The 22,876-nt window shown below is 31.0% G+C and overlaps 1 protein-coding gene across 7 annotated transcripts in view; it reads left to right on the top strand.

Moving 5' to 3' along the window:
• Khc-73 (Kinesin heavy chain 73) overlaps nucleotides 1-20,722 on the top strand; it is a 69,711-nt gene extending 48,989 nt beyond the window's left edge. For 6 of the 7 annotated variants that reach the window (XM_065510786.1, XM_065510790.1, XM_065510787.1 and 3 more), the window contains exons 6-18: nucleotides 19-1,018; nucleotides 1,095-1,409; nucleotides 1,480-1,626; nucleotides 1,983-2,024; nucleotides 2,139-3,801; nucleotides 3,865-4,010; nucleotides 6,463-6,568; nucleotides 6,641-6,745; nucleotides 14,056-14,396; nucleotides 14,462-14,534; nucleotides 14,605-15,333; nucleotides 17,499-17,795; nucleotides 17,871-20,722. In XM_065510786.1, coding sequence (XP_065366858.1) covers nucleotides 19-1,018; nucleotides 1,095-1,409; nucleotides 1,480-1,626; nucleotides 1,983-2,024; nucleotides 2,139-3,801; nucleotides 3,865-4,010; nucleotides 6,463-6,568; nucleotides 6,641-6,745; nucleotides 14,056-14,396; nucleotides 14,462-14,534; nucleotides 14,605-15,333; nucleotides 17,499-17,795; nucleotides 17,871-17,944 — 5,038 coding nt within the window. In that variant the 3' untranslated portion in view covers nucleotides 17,945-20,722. The remainder of the gene's footprint in view (nucleotides 1-18; nucleotides 1,019-1,094; nucleotides 1,410-1,479; nucleotides 1,627-1,982; nucleotides 2,025-2,138; nucleotides 3,802-3,864; nucleotides 4,011-6,462; nucleotides 6,569-6,640; nucleotides 6,746-14,055; nucleotides 14,397-14,461; nucleotides 14,535-14,604; nucleotides 15,334-17,498; nucleotides 17,796-17,870) is intronic. The other variant, XM_065510792.1, reaches the window with a different exon arrangement.
• The last annotated feature ends 2,154 nt before the right edge of the window (nucleotides 20,723-22,876 follow it).

Here is a 22,876-nt window from a genome sequence, read left to right as displayed (position 1 = left end):
TCAATTGCTTTTTTTTAGGTCGCTTACAACTTTGGGTTTGGTTATCTCAAAATTGGCTGATCAATCGAATGGTAAAAAGAGTGGAGGTGATAAATTTGTTCCATATCGTGATTCTGTGTTAACGTGGCTTTTGAAAGACAACTTGGGTGGTAATTCTCGCACAGTCATGGTGGCCACAATTTCACCATCGGCTGATAATTATGAAGAAACCTTGTCTACTTTACGTTATGCCGATCGTGCTAAACGTATTGTCAATCATGCTGTGGTCAATGAGGATCCTAATGCCCGCATCATTCGTGAACTTCGTCATGAAGTGGAGACTCTCAGAAACATGCTTAAACATGCCACTGGTTCGCCAGTCGGCGATATCAACGACAAACTGGCTGAAAGTGAAAATCTAATGAAACAAATCTCTCAAACTTGGGAGGAGAAATTGGTAAAAACTGAACGCATACAAAATGAGCGGCAACAGGCTTTAGAAAAGATGGGCATTAGTGTCCAAGCTAGTGGAATTATGGTGGAGAAAAACAAATACTATTTAGTCAATTTAAATGCCGATCCGTCCCTTAACGAGTTGTTAGTTTACTATCTTAAAGAACGTACTTTAATCGGTGGCCATACCATAAGTGGTCCTCAACCAGATATTCAACTGTCGGGTTTAGGTATTCAGCCCGAACATTGTGTCATCACCATTGAAGATGGTGGTCTCTTTTTGGAACCATTTACCGGAGCCCGCTGTTTTGTCAATGGCTATGCGGCTGCAGAGAAAACACCCATCGCTAATGGTGATCGTATCTTATGGGGTAATCATCACTTTTTCCGTGTAAATTGTCCCAAATCGGCCAATGCCAATATGAACTCTGAACCACAGACGCCAGCACAGTTGATCGATTACAATTTTGCCAGAGATGAAATAATGCAAAATGAATTAAGCAACGATCCTATACAAACTGCTATTGCGCGACTGGAACGTCAACACGAGGAAGACAAGCAAGTGGCATTGGAAAAACAGAGACAAGTATGATTCGATTCGCATAACTTTTATAACAAAAATGTGTTTATTTATTTAATATTATTGTTTCCCGCTTTTTCAGGAATATGAACGACAATTTCAACAATTACGCAATATTTTATCGCCCAGCACTCCCTATGCTCCCTATACACCCTATGATCCCTTGCGTTTAGGGAAAATTACTCCCAATACACCCACCTCGCAAATGCGTGTAGAAAAATGGGCTCAAGAACGCGATGAGATGTTTAAACGCTCTCTGGGTCAATTGAAAAATGATATAATGCGGGCTAATGCTTTAGTTCAAGAAGCCAATTTTCTTGCCGAGGAAATGGAAAAGAAAACTAAATTCTCTGTTACTCTACAAATTCCTCCAGCTAATTTGAGTCCCAATAGAAGGGTAAAGAAAAGATTTTCTTATTGAATATAGGCTGGCTAAAATATTTTAAATTCTGTTTTATTTTTTTCAGCGTGGAGCTTTTGTAAGTGAACCTGCCATTTTGGTGAAACGTTTAAATTCGGGTAGTCAGATTTGGAGTATGGAAAAGTTGGAAAATAAACTAATTGATATGAGAGAAATGTATCAAGAGCATAAAGAACGCGTCTTAAATGGTTTGGTAAGTATTTTAAAAGGATATTTCTTACATGATCTCAATACGAGGGAATTTGAAAAGTTGTATAGGAAGGCTGTATAACTTGAAATGTGTAATATATGGCGAAGTTTATTAAGTATTTAGTATTTTTGGCAAACTTATTTAAACGAAATCCCTGTTAGAGTGCTGTATACTTATTTCTTAAGGGCCAACTTTTCAACGTACCCTCGTATTTGCATGAATGCTGTATTACTTGGACTAGTCTTTCACACACTTTTATTTAAATCCCTCAAACTGTAAAAAATCCGGCTGTCACGTGTATGTTACTAACACTTCCTTCTATTTCATTGTTTTATACTCATTTAATTGCAACACAAAAGCCTCTCATTGAGACCTTCTCAGATGAGGAAGATTCAGACGAGGTAATTTCATATAATATTATAAAAAACAATAAACCATTTATTTATCTTATCATGCAACATATTTTGTATAAATCCCTTCCATCGTTACTTACATATTTTGCAATTTGTTTGCAGGAAAATGAAAACTCTAAGACTTTAGACCCCTTCTATGAGTCACAAGAGAATCATAATTTAATTGGTGTTGCAAACATTTTCTTGGAAGTGTTGTTCCATGATGTTAAATTGGATTATCATACACCCATTATAAGTCAACAAGGTGAAGTTGCTGGACGACTTCAGGTCGAAATTCAACGTATTGCCGGTCAAATGCCCCAAGATCGTATGTGTGAATCGATATCGGAATCCTCCTCCGACTCTCGTGATGATTATGAAGATGCTCCCGACCCCATGGCCAATCAAGTAACATGTCGTGTCACCATCAAGTGTGCCTCAGGCTTGCCACTGTCGCTATCGAATTTTGTTTTTTGCCAATATACTTTTTGGGGACATCAGGAAACCGTTGTACCCGTCATTAATGCCGAAACTACGCCAAGAGATCAGAACATGATCTTTAAATTTGAACACACCAAGGATTTTACGGTAACTATAAATGAAGAATTCTTGGAACATTGCATAGAAGGAGCTCTCTCGATTGAGGTCTGGGGCCATCGTAGTGCTGGTTTCTCCAGGTCCAAGGGTTGGGAGGTGGAACAACAACAAGCTAAGGCGCGATCGTTGGTGGATCGCTGGGCTGAGTTGTCACGTAAAATTGAGTTGTGGGTGGAAATTCACGAACTAAATGATAACGGTGAATATGCACCGGTAGAAGTTTCAAATCCCTCGGAGGTATTAACCGGAGGTATATATCAATTGCGTCAGGGTCAACAACGTCGTGTGCATGTGCGTGTCAAGCCCGTACAAAATTCCGGCACTTTGCCTATAATTTGCCAGTCAATAGTCAATATTGCTATTGGCAGTGTCACCGTGCGCTCACGTCTACAAAGAGCTCTCGATTCGTATCAAGAAGAGGATCTTACCATATTAAGAGAAAAGTGGAGTGAGGCTTTAGGAAGAAGACGCCAGTATTTAGATCAGCAAATACAAAAGCTGATCAAGAAGGAGGAGAAAACGGAAGAAGAACGTGAGCGGGAATTGAGTTTAGTACATCAGTGGGTGTCATTGACCGAAGAACGTAATGCGGTATTAGTACCAGCACCTGGTTCAGGTATACCTGGAGCTCCGGCCTCCTGGAATCCACCATCTGGCATGGAACCTCATGTACCGGTTTTATTCCTTAACCTAAACGCCGATGATCTCTCAGCTCAAAATACTAACGATGAATTTTCTATTGCTGGTATAAATTCCATACTCTCCAAAGAACATGGTCACAAATTCTATACATTACAAATCTTACAACACTTGGATAAAGATGTATGTGCAATATCCAGTTGGGACTCTTCGATGCACGATAGTCCTGCCTTGAATCGTGTGACCGAGGCAAATGAACGTGTCTATTTGATTTTGCGCACCACAGTGCGTTTATCGCATCCAGCACCCATGGATTTGGTATTGCGCAAACGTCTGTGCATTAACATTAAAAAGGGTCCAAGCATAACAGATCGTTTGAAAAAATTCCGTTTGGTTAGGACTGAAAATACTATTGCCTGCACTGGCGTTACCTATGAGGTTGTATCGAATATACCCAAAGCTTCCGAAGAATTAGAGGATCGTGAATCTTTGGCACAATTGGCGGCCAGTGGGGATGATTGTTCTGCGAGTGATGGTGAAACCTATATAGGTAAGAAACATCTTACCATCTTATAAAATAATCTTCTTACCTTTGTTTTTATTATTTTTAAAGAAAAATATACACGTGGTGTCTCGGCCGTTGAAAGTATATTAACGTTGGATCGTTTAAGGCAAAATGTAGCCGTCAAAGAACTCGAAACTGCCCATGGTCAACCGTTAACTATGCGCAAAACTTGCAGTGTACCAAACTTCTCCCAGGTGCGTATTGTATTCATAACACTTTTTTATGCTTATTTTGTAACTTGTCTAAATGTAGCCGCAGAATTCTTCAAGTTTCTGCTGTCTATGCTTTAACACAAAAAAGAGAAAACAAAATTAACACAATTCTTATAATCAAATAATATATTATTTTTATCTTTCTATTTCTGATTGGGAATAACTATGTATTTATTTTCGAAATTGTATACCTTGTATTATTTTTTGTTACTAAAACTCTAAATTGTATTTTTCTAAAATTATTCTTTCTCTCACCTCTTTTGTGCTTTCACTTTAACGAAAATTAAAACAAACAAAAATATTCAATGTGTATTTTGTGCTCACCTGAACAAAAAAATTGGTTTTGAAAACAAATTTTATATTCACCTAACCTAACAAAAATAATAACAATAATGTTAACAAATGTAATCTTATGAAAATGTAAACAATTACTCACCAATTCACCACAACAACCAATAATCAATTAATGAATAAATCTAACTAAAATCTATTTCGATACACATTAATATTGTTAAACAAAAATTCCATTAAAACCAAAATTAATCAATTCAAAACAAACAATCGCACTTAATTTTTATTCGATATTATAAAATAAAAGGCGGTTAAAGAAACACCAAATCCTGGAACAGTAAGTACACATATAAATTAACTAACTCCCTTAAAATAACAAAATCAACTAAACAATTTAACAATATTTAATGTGTTCATTATTGTTTTATTTTTATTTGAGGGATATTACTTTGCTATCTCGATGGACAATCAATATTTTTTATTTCAATATTAATTTTAGCTAGTTGAGTTAGTTATTTTTGAATGAGTTGTCCTTACAACAAAGAAATGATCTGGGTCAATTAATCTTTAAGAGATTCAATTAATGGGTCAGTCATTTTGTCATAAAATGTAAAGCAAAGATTTAAATCATAATTGAACTATTCTCTTTTTAATGTCATGGCTATTCATTAAATCGAAAAATTCATTAAACTAATATGAACTAAATTCTAGGCGTGAAGTCTGATTTTCAAGCACTCAAAAAGTTTGACTACTTTGAGTTTTTTTTTCAGCGTAAAATAATTTTTATTATGGAGTTTTTATATTCAGCAAACAAGCCCACATCTGTGTTACAAATTTCAAAGCAAATAAAAATATTTTTTGCAATTTTATTGAAATGTTTGTAGTTTCTCTACATTTATATTTCTGAATGCAAAACCACTTTGAACCAGTCAAAGTCCTGAAAAGCTGAATTAAACTTAAAACTATATTTTTAATATTAATTTTTTTACATATCTACCTTTTGATTTGTTTTACCTATTAAATAATATGAATAAAACATGATACAAATTTCCAATGTCGTGAATTAAATCCAATTTAAAATGCGAAACCTTCTATATATTAATTTTTCTAAAATTAATATTTTTGTAGATAAAAACGCTCTATCTTTAATAAAATTGCCAATAATGTAAAATTATAAAAATTAATTATATGCAGAATCTCGTAGAGCCCTTAAAAATTAATTGAAGAGGAAAGAATTCAACATTTCTTATAAATAAGCGAAAAAATTTTTGTTTTTTTTTTGCTCTCCTGAAAACTTGTATTTTCTAAGATAGAAGGTTTTGAATATATTCCCTCGATATGTTAAACTGTTTTTTAAATATATTTACGTCTAAAATTACCTGCTTTAAATTTGCATCATTCCAAAACCGCAAATTTGTTAAACAACATGATAATTTCAATATTGTAACTACATAAATATAATAAATAAATAAACTTTTTGGTTAATTCCATTTATAATTTCATTCCTATCATTAAAACCATACATTTGATCTCTAATTTACATAATTGTGGACCCTAATAAGATATATGTTAAGAATTGTGTACTAAATCCTTCCAAATTTGACATTTTTGAATAATTAAGGCGCCTAACTTTATGCATTTATTTTACATAGATTTTTTACGAAATATAAAAAATAAATGAATATATTATAATAAAAATGTTATCAAAATATTTTTAAGTAGTATGTTAATTAACTTTACAAAGTATCTCGTTAAAACCTCTTAAATAAAACCGGTCTGTAAAAAAACCTAAAAGTTAAAGAACACCGAAACCGGTCGTTTTTACAAATAGGGAACATTTGAGAATCTAATCTAAAAAATCTATATATTTTTTTATTTATTCAATTGAAATTATTTAATTAGCGTGATAGTTAAGTAATACACCAAAATAGAATATACATACATATGTATATATTTATATATTAGCAATATTTGTTCATTATTTATTTTTTATCTTTAATTACGTGTTATGTATAACATTAAGTGTGCATTGTTGTTATTTTTGAATTCCTTTAATTTGTATTTTATTTTAAAATACTTAAAATATCTAAACATAAATTCAAATACATTATCTTTTAATTTGTTATTTTCATTATTCAAATAGATTATGCGATTTGATGCTTCTATGGAATCTTTGTTAAATGTGGGACGGTCTGAATCGTTTGTGGATTTGAATCAATCATTAGGTTCGAAATTCTTACCACAACCAGGTACAATACATATATTTTACGATTTAAATCTTAAATTGGATAAAACTATAAACAAATAATTTATGAATTTAGCACAAACTACACCAGGAGGCATGAGAGATTTTGGTACACGTTCACGTCATAGCTTTGGCGGTAAAGGTAGTAATGATGATTCTCCAGGAAAAGCATTTGGCATTGGTAAGTTTTTTCCATTTAATTCACTTTTACATTTGTTTATTTCATATTTAAAAAGAATCAAATGTTCCAACACAAATATCACCAAACATGTTTTATTTTAAATAAGAATCATTTATTAGCATTGAATTTTTTAAATAGGCCTTACAATTTTTTATAATTTTCATTTAAACTTAATAAGAAGTTAATTTAGTTTGAAAACTATTTTAAACTTGTGTGAAAATTCCTTTATATTGCTGAATTTTCTTAATTTACTAAGAATTAGTTAAACCATTTGAATTTGAAAGTAAAAAAGAAAAACAATTTAATTAAAAGTATTTTGTAAAGTATTTAAACTAAAAACTTTCTATTTTGAAATGTATCCAAGTTTAGTAGTCATTGAAAAATTATAACAAAACATCTTTATTAGATGTAGTAAAATTTGCTGTAACCGTTCATTACAAAACTTAATTGCTAAATAGATTTATAATATGTATAAACCTTTTTCAAAGAAAAACGATTTTACAATTTTATCTCTTTTTTCCCTAAAGTACACTTAAGATCCATTTTATTAGTTTTTATCTCTCCACATTTTTTTAAAATCAGAACTCACCGCTACCACTACCATCCCCACCACAACCGTCACACTTTAAAAATACTTTGGTTACGTTAAATAATACAAAACAAAATAACAAATATTAATTAAATGCTTAAGCTTAATTTTTTGTCTTAAATATAAACCAAGCATCTTTTTTGATAAATTGACTATCAATTAATATTTTTGCAACTCTTTTAGAACACAGCTAGAGCTCCGATACAAAATAAAAAAAGTGCAGCTTACTTGCATTTAGCTTTACTTTTTGTATGAATGTCTTTCATTTATTTTTTTTAATACTACTAAAGCTGTGGAAAAAATCATTTCAAATTTTTCTCACAACACATGATCACAATAATGTCTTTCTTTCTATATAACTATCAAAACATTCATTACACAACCAATCGATCGTTTAGTAAATGTCATTCATATATATTATTTATTTTTTTTAATTTTCCCTTGTCATTTTGAATTCGAAGATTTATTTGGTATTTAAATGTTTATTATTATAAATTTTCTGCTTCGAAAATTTAGGCAATATTAAGCAAATTATAATTTTTAATTTCTTAAAATTTTCTTAACTAAAGTGAGAAAGTAAAGAAACAATATTGAGGATGACACGGTCTGTGCGAGACCAACAATATTAAGTATATTGCTTCCACCCGACCTCAGTTTTACTGCTGAACTACTCTTATATTCAAAGCTGCTACTATTTTCTGCGGCAGGTTATTCTCTGTGTTTTCCATGAGTGGTAGACGACCTCCAAGTACACCAGAAAACACAAAGTCAAACGTTTGTAATATGATGACTAACATTTGATATCAAACATGATTCTCAAACATATGTAGATAGATGTTCGAGTTCAAAATTTGTATGAATTTTGAGGATGCTATAAGAAAATAATGTTGTTAAATGGCATTTTTCCAACTTGTTATCAAATACTTTTTTTAAATCGCTCTAAAACCCAAATATAAGTTACAACGTTAAGTTATTCCCAAATCGTTTTCAAACCTAAAGACATGTTTGAATTTAAGAAAACACTTTAAAAATGGAGTTTTCTCAGTATGATATCAAATTTATTCTCAAATTATGCTTAATCTTAGATTATCTTTAAAACCATTAATTGCATTATCGGCTAAAAATATTGTCAATTTGCCCTTTCGCATCAAATTGCATTTTTATGTGTTATTTTCTCAAAAAAAGAGGCAGCAAGAATTAGGTTAGGTTAGGTTTAGAAGGGTGTACACAAAGTGTACTTCCACCCAGAGACCTTGAGGTCCATTGTGATTCCCTTCGATAGAGATAGAAAAAGATAAAGATAATAGCATTAGAATAAGCAAAAAAGAAGTCCAAAATTCCGTCTGATAAAAAGAAGAAGAAAGAAAGGAAAGATTAGTCTTTTCACGGATTTGGACCTGCCGTAGAACGTCCCTTAAATAGCCACCCTATTCCCTTAATGAAACCTAGTATGTTGCTTAGTTTGCAGCCAGCAACATTACCAAGTTCATCCAGAAATCTATTTCCTAGCCATTTAAGTCTATGACCCTGTAGCATAGGGCAGTTGCACATAATGTGCTCTACTGTCTCTATCTCCTCTGCATCCCCACATACTCTACAGAAGTCCTGTGTGTCAGTATCCCACTTTCCCTTAAAGGCTCCAATTGAGCAGTGACCGGTTATCACTCCTACTAGAATCCTGAGATTGTACCTATCCAACTCTAACAGTGTCCCAGTCGCGTTCGCATTCAGTCTTGGCCATAAGGCCCTGGACACTTTGCAATCTGTTCTACTGCACCAGGATCGATTCGTGCAGTCCCGGAATCTTTCGTAGATTACCCTGTAGTAGTGACAAATGGGTGGTCTAACAGCCCGTTCCCTAGTGTCATGGTCCAAATCGGAACCATGTCTAGCAAGTTCATCTGCTACCTCGTTACCCTGTATATCACAGTGCCCTGGCACCCAACACAATCTCACTGAGTAATGTGCCAATAGCTCCACCAGAGCTCTCCTACAGTCCTCTACTAGGTTGGAGTGTATTATATGACATTCCAAGGCCTTCAGTGCTGCCTGACTGTCTACATATATTGTCACTGCAGACCCCCTATTTATGTGTGTCCCTATCAACTCTGTGGCTTTCCAGATCGCGAAGATCTCTGCCTGGAAGACGCTACACTCGTTAGGGAGTCTATATGAGCGCTTGATGTCTTGGTCGACCAAATATACCCCGGCCCCCGTACCAGAATCCATTTTGGAACCGTCTGTGAAAACTGCGCACCCATCAAACAGTTGATCGGATCCAGCCCACTTATCCCTAGTGGGGAATTCTACTGGGGGTGAAGCACCAAAGCTGAAGGTTGCGACCTTATAGTCAGAGATTCCAGATGGAGTAATGCCCTGACTAACAAGGCCTGCTTCATACAGTATCATAGTGTGTCCCATCCGCAAGGATTTCACTAAGGAAGACTCAGATAGTCTGAGTAAGTTCCTTGCTGCCACACTTTCAACATATATCTCAATGGGTAGTAGATTCAGGATTATATCCAACGCCGCCTGCGGGGTGCTGCCTAGGGCACCTGTGATACCCAGACATGCACATCTTTGAGCCTTGTTGAGTATAGCCCTGTAGCTACGTTTCCTCATTGCCTCCCACCACACTGTGCAGCCATAAGTAATAATAGGTCTAACAACAGAAGTGTAGATCCAATTAACCATACTCGGTCGCAAGCCCCAGTTTTTGCCAATTGAGTTCCTACATGTATAGTAGGCATTAAGGCCCCTTTTCAATCTTTCCTGCGTATTTATTTTCCATGACAGTTTATTGTCAAGGAAGGTTCCTAAATACTTGGCTCCCCCTGATAAACTCAGCTCGACGCCGTCTAGTTTCGGCAATTTGAAGTTCTCTACCTTATACAGAAAGGCTAGAGATTTCCTAGTGCCATTTTTTGCCCTATCCTCTTTCGTTCGGCCTGGCTTATCAGTGTCTCGTGGAGTGGCATTAGGCAACTCCTCCACGGCGGCCTGCCGAACAAGATTGGCGACCTTAGCGCCATGTGGATCATCTTCTGCCGAACGGCTCCTTTGGTTATCCTTGTCACTAGCAGTGGGAGGGGATGTTTCCGTTATCTGATTCTGAGCAGCAATCATAGTGATCTCATACTCCTCCAACCTCTGAGTGGCACTAGTTTCCCCAAAGGAGTCTTTCGACAGTCCCAAAAGACCATCCACATCCAGTTCACTCACCTGTCCTTCATGCTCTAGAATCCGAGCATGTACGTCTGTCAGGGTTAATTCACCCTCTAGGGTGCTGTCCGAAACCCCCCCTTCCGATTCCCTAGTTTCCCTAAAATCGGAAGTCTCCTCTGTAGTTGTATTTGAATTTTTAGGATCTATTTTGTTCCCACGAGTAGGCACGTAAAGACGGACCATCCACGCAGTGACGGCGTGCGTGGACTGGGCAACTACATTACAACAGCGTATTACACTGACGCTGAGGGGAGCTGTTAGCGGTTAGTTTCTTTAGACACTAACTAACCATCCAGGTCCTCGGCACTGCTACCACTCACCTTGACCTTAAGAGTGTATATGTTTCGTGACCCCCCAGGTAAAGCCTCTACCATACAAGTGGCGAACTCAAGCGTGGATATCACGAGACGATATATGTCATAATAATTGACGCGACAGCTACTGGACACACTATCGCCCCAATATCTTGACAAGATGAGTAACCTTTGGTTAATACGCTCCTTTGAAGTCGCGACCTCCTTTGCGAAAGTGCCAGGAAAACATGCTCAATCGCAAAGGAGGTCTAGACCACAGAGTGTATATAAGCCCTCGCATCGCTTCAAGATCGTTACCCAGCAAGAATTAACCATTGTCCAAATTTGCAGTGTCCAAATTTGCTCTATCTTTTAATTTATGCCGATACTGGTTGAGTACCATTTAAAACTCAAATAGTGAACTGGTTGAGCACCCACCATTTAAAACTCATATCGTTAATCTGGTGGAGTACCATTCAAAACTCAAAGCAGCAACTGGTGGAGTACTATTACTATTATCACTTAAGTTTAAGCTGGAACGCTTAAACCTTGTTATTAAAATTAAGACGTGGAACAACCTGGCAATTTGAGAGTCATGACTCCGCCAACTAACTTTAAATTCCAAAAAAAAATTGCTAAAATTTGTTTGAGTATGCATTCTTATTTCCTAATTTTGAAAAATCGAATCAGAAAATTGAAAATAATAAATAAAACCCAAATATTATAATATAATTATTAAAAATCTCGAGAATTTGTTGTGGTATGATGGTGCTTAGTGTTTGTAGTAATTTTTTCTTAAAATTTACTACATTTAATTAATGCCTTCATATTTATACTACTCCCGAGACCATGATTTAAACCAAAATCTACTGTAAAATATTTACATTTTCAATATTATTTTATTTTCACTTAATAATTTCATTTAAAATTATGTATTTATTAAATTATTTATTAAAAACAAAATCTTTCTCTAAGTTTGTATAATTTATGTTTTTATCTTTTTTTATTTTCAAACATTTATAAACTAACGATAAAAAATTATGAAAAAAATGTTGAATAATATTTGTTGTTGTATGTTAATTCTCAATCAAACAATCGATCTAATATGCGCCACAAACAGGCTCCTATTTGTCAGGTAATAATAGAACAGATGATCCTACTATGCATTGAATAAATAAAAATTTAAAATTAAAGACTGTAATTTGTTAGTAAAGCAATTTGTTCATATTTTTACAAAAGTCTTAAACAATGATTAGTTAATAAAATTAATTGGCACTTGAATGTAAATTTTTATTATTGCCAAACAAAACAAAAATTATCGTTAATTTCTACGTTCCTTAAACAATCGCTCGCTCGTTTTCGTACGTTTGTTATTTGATTACTTACACTAATAATTAATAACTATTAACTTTTTTTAATGAACTCTACATTTAAATTTTTTTACACACAATTATTACTCGTACTATTCAGACGTATTCAAAAGTAATTACAAACATTCTTAAGAAACCAGACAATTACAATTTTACTTACCACAAACGCTAAACTAAATGTCCAAGAAATTCGAAAATATTAAGACACCTATTAGTATTTGTAATTGAAAAAAAAAAATAAAATAATGAAATTACATGACATTTACTCCAACTAAACGTTTAACTTTTAATGTACTTTATTAAATAACTTTCTTTTGATTTTGTTTGTACTCTGTCTTATAAAAACACTCTACTTACTGTCTTTTTATTTAGATCCTTATTTTAAGTTTTGTTTTTAGTTCCAAAAAACCAAATGTTTGTATTGTGTTGTATTGTGTTTTATCAAATCAAATCATCACAAGCCATTGGTAATAATGTTCGCCTCGTCTATTAATCATGTGAAAATTGTTAATCATTTCAAAAAGATTCATCCTTCATTTACTAGATTTGCCGAAAAGAATTTCCATTGCTCTAATGTATTATACATATTATTGTTAAACTTAAATAAATATACATAATTAATTCGTACAGGGTCATCCAAAATGTACAACTTACACATTTTTTTAAACAAAAGTCTACCCGTAATAAAAAATAATTGGAATATGGTTTCTATATTGCAACATATTTTTGATGGCCTTGTAAATGCATAAAATTAGTTGTAGATGTAGATGTTGTTCACATTAATGTTTTAGTCAAACAAATCATAAATTCGTCCATCAACATCAGTTCATCGCTTCAAAAACTTACCACTCTAATTAAAATAATGATTTAAAGGGAATATATTAAAGCACAGAAAATCTGTTTTAAAAAATTGAGAATATTTTTTATTAGTTTACTCAGCAAAAAATGCCAACTATGTTCATAATTAAAAATGATCTGAAGAAATGCAGAATATTTTACTCCAAAACAAATGATAAGAATTATAAAATTGAATAAATACAAAAAGTACGAAAAATTTACAAATCATACAAAATTTATTCCAAATAATCCATGTTTTTTAAAAATGTTGCTTTTCTAAATTTATCAGTTTATTTACGAAATATATACTTTCCGCACAATATGTAATTGTTATCCAATTTAATGCAGTATATCGATTACATTCTGTTATATTAAAAATAAAGGATTTGTGTGTTTTTCTATGCAATTTGTTATTTGAATTTAATTATGAATTTGACAGACAGATTAGGAATGTGCAACAGTATTTTACGGTGTATCCTCTTATAATAATAATAATAACTGACAGAAAAATCTGGTAATAAATCTACTAGATTAATTAAAGTGGTAATTGAAATCATCTCATTCAGTTGCATATCATTTTTTTGCACCAAAAGCATTCAAATATTTATTTTAATAACATATAATAATAAAAATACAGCACCTTTGCTTTGCCCTTAGTTGATGAGTAATGACAATGAAAATACACCAGAAAAAAATTAGTTTTGTTTTAGTTTTAGTTGAGATTTTATTTGTTGTTCTTCTATAAGAAAAAAAATATTCTTGTAATAAATTATTTTATATTATTAATCACTTTTTCTCAAAACAATGGAATGCAGCTCGTCCAACATTTTTGAATTTGAATTTAAATTCAAACTTTAGGCCACAGCCAACAAAACGTAGGTGCAAACGAATATCGTTTGAATCACTAACTCACAAAATCATTAACGTTTTAACAAATAGTAATACAGCTTTAACATAATATCATTAATAATACTTATCTTTGTGCATGTAAAACAGCATCACCAGCTACGAGTAAATTGATGGGTATGCGTATGACTACGTTACACGAAGAGCCATTGGGAGGACACCGCTCTTTGGCTGAAGAACCTGAGGATAGTTACAGTGATTCGGAATATGCCAACGAATATGAACATGAAAAGAATCAACGCAATAATTATCAAACACCACGATCACGTCTTACCTCCTCCAAAACTATGGATTCATTTATGGATGTTAGCACACACTCGAATCACAGCTATTTGAGTTACACATCCAATGTTAATACAAATTTAAAACATTTGACGGGCTTAGCCACACCCAGCATGAGTTCATCAACTTCGAGTGGTTATGGATCTCAAGTGAGTTACAAAAATAAAAAGCATGTTTTGAAAAATATTTCATTTGCACTTTCACACTTTAACAGGCTGTTTCCTGCACCAATTTAACTAATGATGATATTGCCTCAATGCGTTCTATGAGCATTGATGAAACTCCAGGTATTGTTTTATCAGTAATTATTTCTTATCAAACAGTTATCATCATAATATGTTTGTGGCAAATTTACAGACTTTGATCGCATTAATTCGAATTCCCCACCAAATCGTCAAACACATCGAGTAAATCCATTCCTTAAAGATATGCCAAAGCCTTCGATTAACCACAAACACATGGAAACAGTACCCACAAATGCCGAACTTCAACAACCAAAGTCACAAAATCAAAATGATTTAACAACAACAACAACTCAGCTGCCAACAGAAATTATCAATGCTCCCCTAACAATCGAAACCGAACAAGACCAACAACTTGTAATTGAAAATATCAGCAACAGTGAGGAGGAGCAGACACAGCATTTGAACAATGATCTCAACAATGAAAGCCAAACTAGCAATACTACCAACACCACCACAGCAACACAACCACATGATAAACGTGATCAAGATCAAACGGTGAAAAACCTTAATAACAACCAAACAAATTCCAACAACAATGACACCAGCTCAAATACCGACAATCAAAATGGCAACGAAATTATTGAAGAGGGTACTGGTATAGTTAGGACACCTCTGCCAGCTGGTAAAGTTGTGAGAAGAAAAAAGACTCCACCTCAGGGTAGTAATGGCAATGGTAATGATTTGATGACATCCAGTGTTACAAATACAACGACCATGAATAACAATAACAATCGTTCAAATGCAATGCATCGTGCTTCGTTGGCAAAAATGGAGGGTCTAATGACAAACTCAAATGATCATCTGAATGTATCATCTATGTCGACTAGCATGGAAATTGAGGGTAAGTAGATAATTATTATTACATCAAGCAAGAAAGTGCACTGGAATATATATTGTTAAAAACGTTGGTTTCTTGCCTTTAATAAAACCGTATTCTTTTAAAATATAAAGCTCCAAGTAATTTAAAAATTATACCGAGTCTTTTTATATTAAAATGTAGTTTGTGTTTTTATACAAATCCTCTTTTATAATTCACAAGAAAACACACAAACTTGAAAGTATTAGAGCTAGTTTCTTACTTGTCAGTTAAACTCAGCTTAACACGCTGTTATATTAATCCTGAAACATATTTTGCCGGAATTTAACCAATGATTGTGTTTCTCACTAGTGGATTAATTTTGTTAGCATTGCCATACTTTTCAGTCAAATCACATGTTTATTCTTCAAATTTTTTCATATAAATTTGGCAATACTATACATTTTATAAGAAAAAGCAACCGCGTTACAGAACTTTTTTTGTAAATTTTAACTTTCTAAAAGAAAAAGCGACATATAAGTATATAAAATTATATTGATGTTAATAAAGCAAATAAAAACAAAGAGCTGCTGTGCTGAATTGTTTATTTTATTTTCCATCTGTTTGTGCTTTGGCATTTTATACTTAGGTTTAACTCACCAATGATGCTCAGTTAAACCTAGATTATATAGCATATAAACAATAAGTGAGAAACACAATTTTTAGTTTAATTTAGGTTTAAGCGAAGAATGTAGATTATCTCTATCCCAGAAACTAGCTCTTAGACACATATTATACAGTTATGAATCTGCTGGTTTCAGTAAAAAAAAATAATAAAAGAAAATGTCAAAATGGTTGTGGTTTGAAAAGAGGGACAAATATATTTCACACTAGTTGCCTATTGAAATTATATTTTTTCTCTCGCTCTGCAAATCACAACCATTGAAAATTTTTTGACAACTGTCATTTGTTTCATATCTGTAATAAACAACAATTTTAATGAATTTTGTTGATTTTTATAAGACATTTATTCACGTTATTTCTATTCCTAAAAAAATTCATTGTCGTTTTTCGATATGTGACAAAACAATAATAAGCTGACGATAAATATTTATTTCTTAATTATATTTTGAGTCTTGTAAGCACTTCAACATGATAAAGGGAAAATAATATGATACTAATGAAGACACGAAAACGTCATTCACTTTAAACTACTTCCAACAGTTTTGTCTTAGGAACATGAATTGAATTGAAAGTATTAGAAACTCTTTGTGGTTTTAAACTCTACTGAAGTTTAGCTCCAAATTTAGTACCATTTTTTTATATCTTGCAGGATTATGCAATTAATTGCAAAATTCTAATTTATTGTCAATAGTTATTATCACATGTAATATAAATTTTAAATTTTTTTGTAATACTGCAGGAACCAGAAAATATTGCGAAAAATATTTTCCATTAAAGTTAGAAAAACATTAAATATTTCTTAAAATATTTAAAACAAAATTTAATGGTGTAAAATATAGTGAAAATTGATCGAACGATTTTAATATTTTCGACAGAATTGTGTTCAGCGTGACAATATTATATAAAAAAGATGTTTTGCACTTGGTACCCTGGCATTCGATTAAGCATCTCTGACTTAGAGCTAGTTTCTTACTTGTCAGTTAAACTCAGCTTAACACGCTGTTATATTAATCCTGAAACATATTTTGCCGGAATTTAACCAATGATTGTGTTTCTCACTAGTGGATTAATTTTGTTAGCATTGTCATACTTTTCAGTCAAATCACATGTTTATTCTTCAAATTTTTTCATATAAATATGGCAATACTATACATTTTATAAGAAAAAGCAACCGCGTTACATAACTTTTTTTGTAAATTTTAACTTTCTAAAAGAAAAAGCGACATAAAAGTATATAAAATGTATATTAAAAATTATATTGATGTTAATAAAGCAAATAAAAACAAAGAACTGCTGTGCTGAATTGTTTATTTTATTTTCCAGCTGTTTGTGCTTTGACATTTTATACTTAGGTTTAACTCGCCAATGATGCTCAGTTAAACCTAGATTATATAGCATATAAACAATAAGTGAGAAACACAATTTTTAGTTTAATTTAGGTTTAAGCGAAGAATGTAGATTATCTCTATCCCAGAAACTAGCTCTTAGTATGTTAATTTATATTAATTCAATTTGTATTCCCACAGATGACAAACACATTGATGTGACTTTACCTGACTGGGTTGTGGTTGGTGAATCAGTTTTAATTAGACCCTATAATACCAGCGGAGTTATAAGTTACGTCGGCACCACACACTTCCAAAAGGGTACATGGATTGGTGTTGAACTTGACACACCTACGGGTAAAAATGATGGCAGTGTTCAAGGCATTCAATATTTTCAATGTAAACCCAAACATGGTATGTTTGTAAGATTTGATAAGTTAATATTGGACAAACGGGGCAAAGCTATGAGAGCCTACAAAGCAGAAAAATCAAGTAAAGGTAAGAAGAAACTTATATATTTTCTTTAAGAAAACTATAATAAAATGTAAATGAAATTTGTTCAACGCTATATAGAAACCGCTATGCCACGTTCCAAAAGTCGCGGTGAATCTTTGAGCACTTTGAGTGGCTCTGGTGGGCGTAAATGATTATTTCCGAAATGTTCGCATCAAATGCAACGTTGGGCTAATTGTAGGCAATCCACATTAGTTACGGCCACCATTAATAGAACTAGCAACACCACCATCAATCACACAAATACAACAAATGGAATACCAGTGCCAAATCAAAAGATTTACCCGAAAAATGAGACAACAACAGCCACAGTAACTGATAACAATATGTTCAATAAACGCACATGTTCTATAATGCGCCTAACATCAGGACGCAATCAATGTAATACACCAACCATAAACACCGATGCGAATACGATGAATACGAAAAAATATAACAGACGCTCTACGGCATTTTAACTCACCAAATAGAGTTTATGAACGTCATTCTAAATTCTTTAACAACAAAAAATGCCGCTAGATGCTGTTTACACAACTCAACATTACATACATATGTACCACTACTACATAATTAAATATAATAAAACAAAACACCAACAAACACAAAACATAAACATTTAAAATGTTACAAAAAAAATAATAATGAAGAAAAATTACAAAAATCAACTTTAAATTTTAAAGATTTGTGTTTTTGCTTTTAACAAACTAAACTTAAATTAAAAAAAAAAAAATCGATTAAAAACAAGAAAAATTTCTTCCTTTCCTTAAGTTATTATTACATTTAATCAATCAGTGTAATATTCAATATTATTATAATTATGTGTGTGTATATGTATGTGTTATAGGCATATATGTATTTATATATAAATATTATAATTAGATTATTTATTATAAATTAGCTAAGAAGACAACATACCCTCTTCATTATCATTAAATTTGTATGCTTTTTATTACGAATGAAACTTTTCTAAAATAGTGCGATACGTTCTACTATAAACATGTTAAATGTAATAATGGAGCCATGCTAAAACTTTTTAAATATCTAATAAATCAGTTTCGAAATTATAATATGAAATTTTCAAACATTATGTTTAAAAACTCTATAAAATAAGATCTTTTACGGCATTACCAAACAGAAATCAATTTATAGGCAATTTCTCATATTAAAAAAACAAGTAAAACTATTTTTCAAACACAAATGTTGGTATTTATAAAACAATATTTTACATACATTAATTAGTAGCGCTTTTGAAAACTTGATGATTGGCCAGAACATTTAAAAAGTTTGAAAGTTTATGTAAGATACCATTTCTCAGCAAAGAATAAAAATTCAATTTTTAATATTCCACAGAAACAATACTTAATTAATATTGATATTATATTAAAGAAGTTTGAAAAAACATTAACAGATTTTTATACTTTTATCCAGCTCACCAATGTAGGTCTGAAATAAGTTTGTTTTTGCCAAACCTTCAATCCTTTTTTTGTTTTCTCAAAAAATTTTATACATTTGTGACCAATACGTTTTTCATAACCGCGATATGATTAAAATTACGTCAGATAAATGAAAACTTTTTGTAAATATATGTTAATTCAATATTTCATGTTGAATATTTTCAGCGCGTTTCCTCAAGAACTAAATACATTCCCATTACATTGAAATTTTAACTTCAATGTGGTCAAATTAGTACTACTAACTTACGAAATTGTACAAAAAATTACAAAATTTTTCTATAGTCCCAAATTAGTATGAGTTTCCTAATTGTTCCTAATTTCAACATTAATTTCTTCAAAATTATGCCTGATTTATCCTGTGAAATGTCTGGCTAACAAAACATTATTTTATGTTTTAAACCAAAAATTAAATAATTGTAAAAAAATGATCATGAACTTTAATCAATTTTATTTTTCAAAGTTCATGAGCCAATATTGGTGTTTTTCTAATTAATATGTATGTATGTAAGAAGATTAAAACGAATGATTGAAAAGTTTTAGCTTGATTTCCTAAAATATATATAACTAGAAAAGGAAAGCTCTCATTAGTTCGTATCGCCACATTATGAATGAAATGAAAAGAGAATGTTTTTAGGAGTTTAGTTCGGTAGACAATTGTTTAGGTATTGGAACATTTTCGGTTAAGTTTAATATATTTTTTTTTAGCAAAATTTTGTAAACTTTTTGTTCATACTTTTTTAGCATTTAAAGTGTTTTATCAAAATGTGCATTAGCCTTTTATTTAAAAAATTTATTATAATTTGCTTTTATTTAAAAAGATAAATACATATATATATATACCTATGTATTAAATTTTTAAGTTTACATACATTCATGTGATGCTTTACATATTTTTTTATTACTCCTACTATTATTATTATTTTATGAGTGTTAAAAACAACTACTATTCCATTTATAATTTCAAATTAAAATAAAAACACAATTCTATTAATTTAAAATTTTATTTAAGCAACGAATGAATAGCCAAGCAAGAAGTATTTCAACTTGTAAATGTTTATACATATATAAATAAATATTATTGATAATATTTTAAACGAAAAAAAAATAATAGTAAATATGAAAACAAACGCGTTATAATTTTGTAAAACAAATATTATTTTTAATTTTTTCTTAAATTTCCTCCTCAACAAGTGTAGTATTTTTTATAATTTTTATTTACCCGAATGTTTATAAATCCTATATTTTATATTAAACACATACAATATATTTTACAATTAATTAATAAATAATTCAAATATTATATTTGTATACTTTTTATGTGATGTATTTATAAAAACCGAAAAAAACAAACGTTATTTTGAAAAACAAAAACCATTTTAAATATCGTCATGCAATAATTATAATAATGTAATTACAACAATCTTAATAAAAATCGAAAATTTTATTTTTCAAGTGCAATAGCGATTTTATTTTATTATTTTCTTTTTTTAATTCTCTTTTTAAATTTTTACAACGTCTTGTGCATATACATACATAAGTATGTAATTTAAAAATGGTAAGCTTTTATCTTTGTTGATATGATTTGAATTAAATTTTAATTTTTATTCCAATCATTTATTTATTTGTTTTTTTTTTAATTTATTTAGCAATTCTCTACATTTCATCTTCAATGCTTGAGTCAATGTGCAATACTTTTAACTATGTACTATTAATGATTTATTATTATTAATAATACTTATTATAAATATCTTAGTTCTTAAGATTTAGTATCAGCTCATAAAGAAAGCCTACAAAATAAAAATATGGTACCCGTAGTGATGGAAAATAAATCTCAAAAAAAAAAAAATTAAATGGAAAAAAATTAAGTATTTATTATACATATGAAATTAAAAGTAAAACGATAGTATATAAATAAGCAATAATAGCACTCGTATGTTTAGATTTTAGTAGACAACCGGTATTATGGTAAACGTTAGTCAAGATTTGTTAATTTTTATTCGGGAAAAATAATTTTGTTACTCAAAGCTTTTTCAAAAACTGTTTGTTTATTAAATGGGGTTTCTTAAGACTATTGAGAATCCCTTTTATAATGAAATAATTTCAGTCCTAACAATATAGAAACGAAAGAACCATCCCTCCATAAATACTCTTTTATATGCCATAAAGCCACTTTATTCCCCCCATGAAGCAACAGATATCCAACCACCAACGCTTCATCCTCATCTTTGTGAACTTTTAAGACCGTCTGTAAGACATGACATTCATCTAGAAGCCTAAGGAATTCTATTATCCATCTCTATTATGTAGACACCAGAGCTGGAGGATTTTTAATCTTAGATCAGTCAATAAATAACGCATAAACTTCGTTAACCTAACTGAAATCTTCCAAACATCCCTATGTGGGTTCAATATTGGGGTGTCCTACCAAAGTTGATTTTGGATCACGTAGTGATCACGGATATCCTCGGCCAACTGTGTTGTGATTCTTATGGTCTTGGTTATTATTCCCAATTCTTACATATAGAATTTCTGTTTTTTTTTTATTACTCATGTTCCGTTTTTTTAAACGTTTCACTTCATATCTTTTAGTGAAGAGAACAAGTTAGGTTTTTTGGGGGTTGACGCCAAGTTGTTCGAAAAATATCAGACTTTATCCATCATCAATACTTCAACTTGCGGTATTCCCCTGGTATCAATCATCCTTTGACATACCTCGCCTATATTAGAATTGATATTTGAAAATCAATTTAAATGGAATTTATTCTTCATAGTAAACTACCCTTGGTAACCTAGCAAGTCTAGCAAAAATGCTACAGTTTGCCAGACCACAACAACAGAGATTTTGCTTTAAAAAAATAGGATGTATGATTGAAAGTCCATGGTATATAAAATTAATTTATTCAAAAATAATTTTATAATTTAATTGTTAACATGATTTACAAAACAGATTCGTCTACCTTTTTTTCTAAATATTTCTTGATCAATAGATAGATCTCGATCAATAATTTAACAATTATTTGTATTAATTATGTATACTAAATTATTTTTCTCAAAAATTGAAACAGTCTTTCGTGTAGTGCTCGTAACGACGCATTAGTGTAGAACAAACAATCCGGAAATAATAATGAATTTGAACAGCTTATGAAAAAAAAGTTGATAAAAACAAATTATGAATAATATGAAATTTATCAGGATTACGTAGTATTTAATTAAAACAACATTTAACAATACTAAAAATTAAAAAAAAAAAAAAAAATAAAATAAACAAAAAAATATATTGAAAGAAATAACCATTCCGACCCTAAACGAAATTCAATCTCCAGAATACAAAAAAACAATATGTATACACATAAATTATACAATTTTAAGATACAAATATTATTATTGTACACTAAAAACAAACAACAATAAAACAAATTAAATAAATACACAATTTATTATTAATACATACATATTATTAAATAAAATATTAAAAAAAACAACAGAAACAGAGTCAAAACAAATAATTTAATATCTAAACGAAGTAAAGAAAAGACAACAAAACATTAAGCAAACTAACTGAATAACTAATATTTATATTATACAAAATCAAACTTTAAATTAAAAAAATAA

This window comes from Calliphora vicina, chromosome 5 (genome assembly GCF_958450345.1).
Source record: "Calliphora vicina chromosome 5, idCalVici1.1, whole genome shotgun sequence".
In the NCBI taxonomy this organism is placed as follows: domain Eukaryota; kingdom Metazoa; phylum Arthropoda; class Insecta; order Diptera; family Calliphoridae; genus Calliphora; species Calliphora vicina.
Note: the sequence above shows the minus strand (reverse complement) of the source record. Positions and strands in the feature narration are given on the sequence as shown.